Source organism: Paroedura picta, chromosome 2 (assembly GCF_049243985.1).
Source record: "Paroedura picta isolate Pp20150507F chromosome 2, Ppicta_v3.0, whole genome shotgun sequence".
In the NCBI taxonomy this organism is placed as follows: Eukaryota; Metazoa; Chordata; class Lepidosauria; order Squamata; family Gekkonidae; genus Paroedura; species Paroedura picta.
In genome coordinates this window covers 104,180,138-104,189,855 of record NC_135370.1, presented here as the reverse complement: position 1 = coordinate 104,189,855, position 9,718 = coordinate 104,180,138, and the positions used below count along the sequence as shown (strand labels likewise).

The following is a 9,718-nucleotide window of genomic DNA, read 5'->3' as shown; positions in this document are numbered from 1 at the left end:
TTAATATTGGTTTGGATCCAGTGGTAATTTCCACTGGTAGAAGGGGTTTCTATTGGTATAATTGGACTTTCTTTCCTCTCACTGCAGCCCAAAAGTCTGCTCTTGGGAAATAGGTGACCAATGTACAGTAAATCAAAATTCCGTGACAGGAAAGGGAAATGATTAAAAAACACCCCTCCTTCCATTAGCAGAAATGTACAACTGGAACCAACTCTCTGCCTTTGCCACTGACTAAAGTTTCAGTGTATTTTTTTCATTATATCTATACCCAAACTGATACTTCCTGCTTCATTAGTTACATGGTTTTAATATTTAAGGCATAATTGAGAGAAGCAATACCACAAACACTTGTATGCTTGTGTGGGATAGTTGCATGTATACAGCTCTGGGCTGCTAGAGGGAATTATGAGATCCAAAAATGAACCTGCTCTGCCAGATTTCTGAACACTTGGTTCATATGGTGCTGTGACATTCAAGGTAAAGTACATTGCTTCACGGCTCAACTCATAACACCAGTCTTTGGGTTAGTCCGCCAATATGAATGCCGATTGAAATTCCTCCAAGATGGCATCTGCTTCATGATATGGGCATACCATGTATGCCATGTAGCTATTTTGCATGGCATGTAATTGCTGACATACCCATAACCAATTACTGTTAATGATGCAGAAACTCTCCCTGACCGTTTATGCACTGGCAGCTTCACTGCCCGATCTTCCATGCAAGAACACAAATCGGGGGTGGATGGGGTGCACCGGGTCAAATGCTCCCTGCTGTGGGTGCAGGAAGAGGTGGGGCAACCTGCCACGACTAAAACTCCAGCCTGCAGCCCAGCATGAAACTTCCAATACGTAAACAGCCCCTGTGATACAAGGCCGAGTGATTTGGGCATTATCCATAAAGGATGGCAAGGCATTTGCTCTGTTAACACAGAGAAACCTATTAGCATATTATCTAACAACAAGCCAAACACTTCTTTTTGCCCTAGGACCAACTTTACTACCTTAAAGACCAATAGTTTTCCAGGGTATAAACTTGTGTGAGTAAAAAAAACTCACTTTCTTATTTTGTAAGCATTGTCTACCCCAAAGACAGCATTAATTTTCTCCCTTAGATTTCCCTCAAAATTCTATAAATTTTGATGTCAATAGATATTCTGTGAATATTGCTTAAGACTAATAAGTTATTGGATATCACTATTTGAAATCAAATTATACTGGACAAGCAATACATTTTCAAATTTGGAAGTATTCGATAGATAATATGCAATAATATTGTTTAACATTTGATATTATTAGAATTTATGGTTAATGCCTGCCAATGCCTTTGTTTTCAATGGACTTTGAATGGACAGGTGTAACTCTGTTTAGGATTCGAATATAATGATGCAATCTCCTCAGATACAAGTCCCATTTTATTCAGTGGGACTTGCTGCCATTAAAGTGTTTTTAAAATTGCAACCTAGGGAATCTAAAACTCATTTTTTTTAATGTAGGGGTTTTAAAAAAAATCCAGATCCTTCCTTTTCTCATGGATCAAGGTGGCTTACAAGTCACAATGAAAATATTATAATTCAAATCCAATAAAATGCAGCCCCAAATAACCTCCACTGAAAAAGATGCCTGCATTATGAACCCCATTAAAAGACCTAGCAAATAAAACATCCATATAGTTTTCTGAATATTACTAAAGATATCACTTGACTTACCTCCTTAGGAGCTCATACTACATAGGGGAAGCTACAGTGGCAAAGGCACAGGCTGTTGTTGATGCCAGAAGGGCTACCTTAAGTGGAGGACCATGTGACAGCCTAAAAACTGTAGCTGGTACATGAGGATTTACAGGAAGAGATGGTCCTTTAGATATATGGGTCCTATGCCTAATCTCAACATATAAACCGTCTGGTGCTCTAACAAAACTTTATTCGTATTACTGGCTTAACCTTAGATGCCATGCTCTGGTCCTATCAAATTCTACCAAAAGGCCTATAGATATAGAAGAGGATATATAAAGGTTTAGCATGCCTCTACAGCGAGCTGGTTAGCCCCAGAAATCATAATTTGGTCAACACTTGTTTACTGTAAGCACAGATGATCAACAGTGCAATTCTAAACAGAGCTACACCCTTCTAAATTCATTGAAGTTAATGGGTTTAGAAGGGTGTCTTTCTCCTTAGAATTGAACTATAAGATTGCAATGCTAAGAATGCTTTTCTGAGAGGTGCCCCACTGAATAAAACATGACATAACTTTTGAGTTCACCTGAATATGTTTGCTCCCTAATTGTACGGGTTTTACAGTGCCGTATAAAATATTTTCACAATTTTAAGTCCATTGATGTAAATAAGCTTTGAAGGGTATAACTCTGCCTAGAATGGTGATGTTACTAATTCCTAACAGTAATTAGAGTAATTTAGTTGACTGAAATCTTCATAAGTTTACATATAAATAAAACAATAACTCTGAAGAAAAAAAAACATTCTACTTTGTTTTTAGAGAATGCATGTACATAACACATAAGGTACCAGATCAAACAAGCTTTTCATAAAATTTGCCAAAAGGAGATATTTTTTCTAGGATGGTTTCCATAGTAAATAATAATATTAAAATAATTAACATTAACTCAGGATTCCTTTTTAATTGAACAAAAGGTTTTAAATTGATAAATCTAAGTTATTAATGGCTAAACACTGCAGCCTTCCTAATCATGTAAAAATAACAAAAAAAAAAAAAAAGATCAGATATGACCAAGTGGCATTAAAATATATATCACTGATAATCTAATCTTTGTCTCAAGGAACTCTCTTCAGTTTTGGAATATTCATCTGTTTTGTTCATTCTACATGTCTAGATTATTTTTTAATATATAAATGTCTTTTGCTCCTTAAAACACTGTACCTTAAGATTCCTGTATGTGTAGTTCTCAATCACTCAGAATTCTACTGGGAGTCTCCTAAATTAATTCTAGACTCTGACTGCCCAACAACAATAATTCTAGATGCAACAAATCTCCTATTTTTCCTCAACCAAGTACACATCATGCTGAAGAATATCTTCTTTATCACTTTCTAGGTTCTGTGTCTCGTCATGGACCCGTTGCTATGTTACTGCTTCCATTGCCTATAAAAGAGGTTTGGATGTCCTGAGGGTGTTGTATTACCCTGTGTAGGAGTGAAACTGGATTGAGTACATTCAATTCAACTGCCTTCATTATAACAATGTTAATTCCAGCTCTACTGATTCCTATTCTTAATTTTTAAAAAACAATGTTTTCAGACTCTAATAGAAGAGTGCATTTAAAGGTGGAGGTGAGAGAGGAACCCTAAACCACATTCGCAAATCAGAGATTATTAATCCCTATTAATGTCCCATTTCAAAATTGTATTGCTATTTCAAGATCCTTCAAACATTTTCTAATATTTAGCCATTGTCATAAACTGTGGATTCTGATTAAATTAGGTAGTAAAAAAATAACAGCTTAAAACCTGATCCTGTGATATCTTCCCTGCACTATATACATTTTGTATTCTCTGTGACTATTGCTGTAGACTTTTTTGACTACTATCCTCTGCAACTCCAAGTGCACACACACATACACACGCATGCATGCACACATAATTATTAAAAATAATTTTTCCTTAAGGAAATCAAATGATTGAAATTGTATATTATTTTGGTATGACGGTTTGGAAAAGACTGATTAACGGAAAAAATGAATATAAAATTTTACTTCACAATCCTTTTTTTTCCATATCACAGTTAATCGTAATTAAAGACTATGGAATTCATGTAATGTTAGCCGTGTAGCCAATCAGCATCACGCAAAGAAAAATACAGGAAAATAAAGAGGCAGGATTCACTCTTCCAATGATTGTCATTGAACATTAGTAAACATTCACAGTATGAAGTCTCTGTCAGAATATCTCCAGCATATAAAGTAGTGCAAAAAAAGCAATCCAGTCAGTTTGCCTCCATAGCCAGACCATGTTGAATGATTTTCTTCTTTCAGTTCTTCTATGCATTACTCAACAAATGCTGCAATGTCTCCAAAAGAGTGTTATAAAAATAAACCATTTCTGCGGGTTAGGCAGCCTCTTCAGAAACTGGAAATCCAGTATCTGTTTTTTAAAAAACACTTTAAATATATTAAGATTAAATTTGGACTTCCTATAGAGCAACTTTCCCACCACCACCACCACCACCACCACAATCTTTAGCATTTTGAAATAAATGACTATGGAATCCACTGAATTATGGTAGCTGTTCTTAAAGCATTAAAAAATGAATACATGGCTACTGAACTTCATTGTTTCTTACATAGTAAATACCTTTAAATGCCAACTTTTACCACTGGGTAATAAGGGGCGTGGGTAGTTAAACACACCCTTCTTAAAAGTAAAATTATCTCCTTCATGTGCAAAACACCTGCATTCTAGTAAAAATATAAACTTTGAAACTACTTCGGGTAAAGCCCCCTCCACAAGGGATATCATTTACTTGATATGTAATACAAGTTTACTAATGCTTTTTTATTCATACTTAACCAGTAAATAGCATATTTCTATACGCTTGTTTAGACTCCTGTTTGCATATTTCATTTTTTTAACCAATGCACTCCTTAATGCATAAATAGGTTTGGAAACAGTCAAAGTTAAACATCCGTCTCCACAGATTTTGCATTTATACAGTTCTGTTTTGCTGTCTCATTGCCATTTCCTGTGACCTGACATTTTTTCTCCTTTACACAAAGAGACTCTTTAACCCCTTCTTCCATCTCCAAATACTCTGATTTGTCCTCTGTGGAAGAAGATGATGAACTTCGGAATTTCTTGAGTATTGTTGGAAGGTACGGGCAACTGACAGCATTTTGTGTCAGCTGGGTCTGTTCATCATTTTCAGTCTCTCTGTGATAAAAATAGTTAAAGTTGGAGACAATGACTGGCACTGGTAAAGCAATGGTCAACACACCTGCAATGGCACACAGGGACCCAACTATTTTCCCACCCACTGTTACGGGTTTCATGTCCCCATAACCAACAGTAGTCATGGTCACAACAGCCCACCAAAAGGCATCTGGGATGCTTTGAAAATGGGTGGTAGAATCATCAGCTTCTGCAAAATAAACAGCACTGGAAAATAAAATGACTCCAATAAAAAGGAAGAAGATCAGGAGCCCAAGTTCCCTCATGCTGGCCCTGAGCGTGTGGCCCAGGATTTGCAAACCCTTAGAGTGTCTGGAGAGCTTGAAGATGCGAAACACCCTAACGAGACGGATGATCCTCAGGATAGCAAAAGACATGGCCTGTTGACCATTGCTGCCCTGTTGCTGGGCTAAGTCTGTGCCCAGGGTGATGAAGTAAGGCAAAATGGAGACAATGTCTATGATGTTCATGATATTCTTGAAGAAGGTTGCTTTGCTGGGACAAGCAAAACAGCGTACTGTAAACTCAAAAGAGAACCAAATAATGCAAACTGTTTCCACAATGAAAAAGGGATCATTAAATATAGTGTGCCCCCCACCTTGCAGCTGTAGTGTCTCATTAACATTCTCCAGGTTTAAGTTCAAAATGAGCTCTTTTTCATCTCTGAATTCTGGCAAGGTCTCCAGACAGAAAATGACAATGGAAATTAAAATGACCAAAACCGAGACAATAGCAATGACTCTGGCTGGGCTGGAACTCTCAGGGTACTCAAAAAGCAGCCATATCTGCTTCTTAAATTCATTTACAGGCAACACTTTGTCATCCTCTTCCTTTACAAAACCTTCATCTTCCCTGAACTTGAGCATGGCCTCCTCTCCAAGTTCATAAAATTTCACTTCTTCACTGAAGATGTCAAAGGGCACGTTCACAGGTCTTTTCAGCCTCCCACCAGACTGGTAATAGTAAAGAATTGCATCAAAGCTGGGCCGGTTCCTATCAAAAAAATACTCATTCCGGAGTGGGTCAAAGAACCTGCCCCGCTTTGTTGGATCACCCAACAATGTCTCAGGGAATTGAGCCAAGGTCTTCAGCTGGGTTTCAAATCGTAGGCCTGAGACATTGATTACAACCCTTTCACAGCACTCATACTCACTGTAGCGAACTGAGGTATAGCCCCCAGGACCTGCCCCATCATCAGGAGGCTGGTCTGAATAGGAATATTCATCTTCACCACCTTCATCACTGTAGCAGACCTTTCCTTCTTCCTCATCTTCCTCATCCTCTTCCTCATCCTCTTCCTCCTCATCCTCCTCACTCAAGTCCTTCAGGATCTTCTCCTCAGAACCACTGAGGGGCAGCAACTCAGAGCAAGGGAAGGAGGCACCAAACTCCCTGCTGCCAAGGTAATCTCTCTTTTTCCGTCTTTGCTTTCTTCTGCTGCTGCCCTGATGGTGTCCACTGCGTGCTGCACTGCTGCCATGGGAAGAGGAGGAAGCCCCACGACCCTGTTCTTGGTGATAGTGATGATAAGGTCCTCCTCCTCCAGAAGCTCCCGTTTCTACAGCTGCTGTTGCTGCTGCTACAGCAGCGGCAGCTGCTGCCCTGGAATGTGCCAGTCGTTCTCTTTCTCTGGCTCTTGCCTGGGCGGCGTATCCATATGGCATGTGGCTGTTGCACCCAGAGCTTTCTGCGCTTACCATTGCAACCTCCATGGTGTAATTGTTTGCCTGAAAGACTCAAGAAGAATGGTGGGAAAATCTGATTTATCAGTAGTCACCACTGGATGTTTTGTATGGGAATTTCAAGACCATTTAGGTTTGCAAAAGAATTCTTTGGAAATATTGTTATAACCTATTAGCAAACCTGTATGTTCACTTTGCAAGTTTCCAAAGGGCAAGTGTTTCATTTTCTTAGTGCCCATAAGGTTTGACACAAATTACTGAGAGGTGTTTGGGCATGTTCACCAAAATGAATAGTCCTTCAGTGTTGTTAGGACATATTCCTGGATCTTCCCCCTTTACATTTGAGATTCCATTGCTCCTGGGATTCTTCAGTGGTCTATATAAAATCCACAGATCTGAGTCCATGATTTCCCATGAAGTCTCTAGTATGGAATGAGTCTAAGCAAATTCAGCAAGATAGTGGCTCATAAGTGTCAGGTTTTAAGATCTTGATAACAACTGAGTGCAAAACAGCCAGTATGCTCAGAATTCACCTCCATCCTTGGCCTAGTGATCTGGTTGCTGTTGAAGACTTTCAACCATCACTGAATTCCCACAGTGAGGAGGTCTTAGCACGCTCACTTTCACTGGTCTATCAGCAGTTCCTTAAATTTGGGAGGGCATCATCCAGAGCAAAAACAATTACGGCAAGAGAAGGGAGAGGATATTGTTGAAAAGCTGGCTTTGCTGCATTCCCCATTGGAGATGAGAGGCTGGATCACCCTTTGGTTGTTCTTATGCAGCAGAAGCACTTAACCTGAGGTACACAGTCACACAAATAAAAAGAAAAGAACAGAGAAGGTTGGGTCATAGTCCAGAGAGGGTATTTTATAACAAAGCACTCAGATTTGCCTCCCAGTTCTCTAGTGTTGTATGCCCACCCACATGACACACACACATTTTTCTGTGTGCCTGTATGCATCTCTTCATTGGTCTATATATAGATATAGTTAAAGTACTATGCAGGCATATACACACCCACATCTCATTCTTGTTATCTCTAAGGAGAGGATCTTGAATGCAAATCTACATTGCAATGTACAGTTAGCCTTTATTATATAACGATGTACAGAAGCATATGCCTGCATAGCATACAGGTATGAATATAGAACAGGTGTTAATAGACCTAGCTGCACACCTAGGCATGACTTGGGTCTGCATATCCTTTTTCACATATCGCTATTTTGTTACTCTCTTGAGAATCTGAGTGGAAATCTATATTGCAATGTGACTGCAGATCTAGATTGTATATCTCTATTTGTGTGGGACAGTAAAAATACCATGTATTTAGATGTGTGTGTGTGTATGTAATAGATCTGTTGGGTGTTTTTAGGCATGCAAGATATGTATATGCCACAGTTATGAGTGATATAATGCAGGACTGGGTCAAGAGAATAATAACACATAAATATCATCCCAGTAACTGCAGGTTGCATTCAAACGTACACCAGAAACATACAATAATCTGTTCCTGCAGGCTTGCCAGCTACATCTTTAGAATGCATTAGGTCAAAGAATGCCTCAATGCGTTTTTAAATCAAATTATGTTTTTCAAAGGCAGTGGCTGCAATTTCCCTGAAAAGGCAGATATGTGACTCTATTAGATTGCGTTGCATGAGGAATACCAAACAGGCAAGGCTCGGGAGCTCTTAACATGCGCTCACAAACATACACTTCACACACACACATGCCTAGCTTTTTAAAAACATGCTCCAAATACTCTTAACATAGGTGTTAAAGGAGGGCTAGAGCATATCTACATAACATTCCCCCCCCCCATCATCATGCGGGGAGGGGGCCATGCCTTTCTGCTTACCCCTCTAGGCAGAGAAAAACCAGTGCGGTTCCGTTACGAGGAGCTGGAAAGAGAGCGAGATCTTGAGGGAAAAGAGCGAGGTTTCTCCGAGCAACCTGTTTTCACAGGTGTAAGGCTCAAGGAAGGGGAAAGAAAGAAAAGCTACCGGCGAAAGAGCAATTGGTTTTCTGCGCTTCTCTTCTGTGCAGAGCGAGACCAGCTCCCGAGTTTTGGGTACAGAATTGAGGGCACGCAAGCCAAGCGATCACTTCTTTCCGCTTGGGTCTCGACAAAATAGAGCCATCAACGAAGAAAATCCAGGTTTCAGGAGAAGTCGGGCGAGCGAGCGAGCGGGGGGGGGGGATGAATTGGTGTGGGGGGGGGGATTTGGTGCTTGTCTTTTATGGTATCAGCTTATGGATGCTTGTGCGCTCGCTGTTCTTTCGCAGCCCAGCCTGGCGCGCTGAGCAATTGTTGTAAATCACCCGTTAAAAATAATCCCTCGCACCGAGCAGACTGTTGCTATTGACAAAGGAGATGCGCGGTGCCTGGTGGCGTCTCCCCCGCCCTCGCCGGCTCACGCGCACTTGAAGCGGCCTCTCGTCGTCGCCTTGTGCAGTTTCGCCTTCCAAAGTCACTCGCGCTGCGGGCAGCGTCCACTTGTTGTTGCTCTGGCTTTGCATTGAGCTTGGGGCTTGGTCCCCCCCTTCCCTCCCCTCCCCTCCCCCGCCAGAAAAGGGGAGAAATTACAGCATAATCTGCAAAGGTCTTGCGAAGTCTCCGCTTCCTTGGAAGCGGCCGGCGTGCACCAGATAGTTCAGCATTCTTATGGGAACAAGTACGGTGGCTTTTTCGCTCTCGCCCGCTGCCGTCTCCCCCTTTGCAGAAGTCTCCTGCCCAATTCTCAATTGTGTTTACGTATCTACTGAAGGACAAACGCCTGGGCTAGGTCTGATTTATTCCCCAGGTTTCTCGGCTCTTTATCGACCCCTAGTGGTCAGCGTTCCCATTAACACCTTTAATTTCACTTTTCTGGTCTGGTACTCTCTTGGCATTCGGCATTAACTCTTGGTATGAAAGGAATATTCCAAAGCAAAATTCTAGATACGACAGCTAAATAAAAGTTTCGATTCAGGCTCCTATGGTGCCTGGAATGCCTGAAGAAGAAAAAAACAAAACAGATCCGAATAATGTGGCTATCAGAATTTCGGGAGAAAACAATGCAGGAAAGTTTCACAGAGGAAAAGCTAGAATTGCAAATAACGTTGTGTCCTGAACAAA

General features: G+C 40.6%; 1 protein-coding gene across 1 annotated transcript; it reads right to left on the bottom strand.

Moving 5' to 3' along the window:
• Nucleotides 1-3,699: 3,699 nt before the first annotated feature.
• On the bottom strand, nt 3,700-9,345 carry KCNA4 (potassium voltage-gated channel subfamily A member 4). Its single transcript, XM_077321964.1, has 2 exons — nt 8,459-9,345; nt 3,700-7,399 (listed from the first exon to the last, which is right to left on the bottom strand). The coding sequence occupies exon 2, from the start codon at nt 6,631-6,633 to the stop codon at nt 4,651-4,653; it is 1,983 nt and encodes a 660-aa protein (XP_077178079.1). The 5' UTR covers nt 6,634-7,399; nt 8,459-9,345; the 3' UTR covers nt 3,700-4,650.
• Nucleotides 9,346-9,718: the final 373 nt, after the last annotated feature.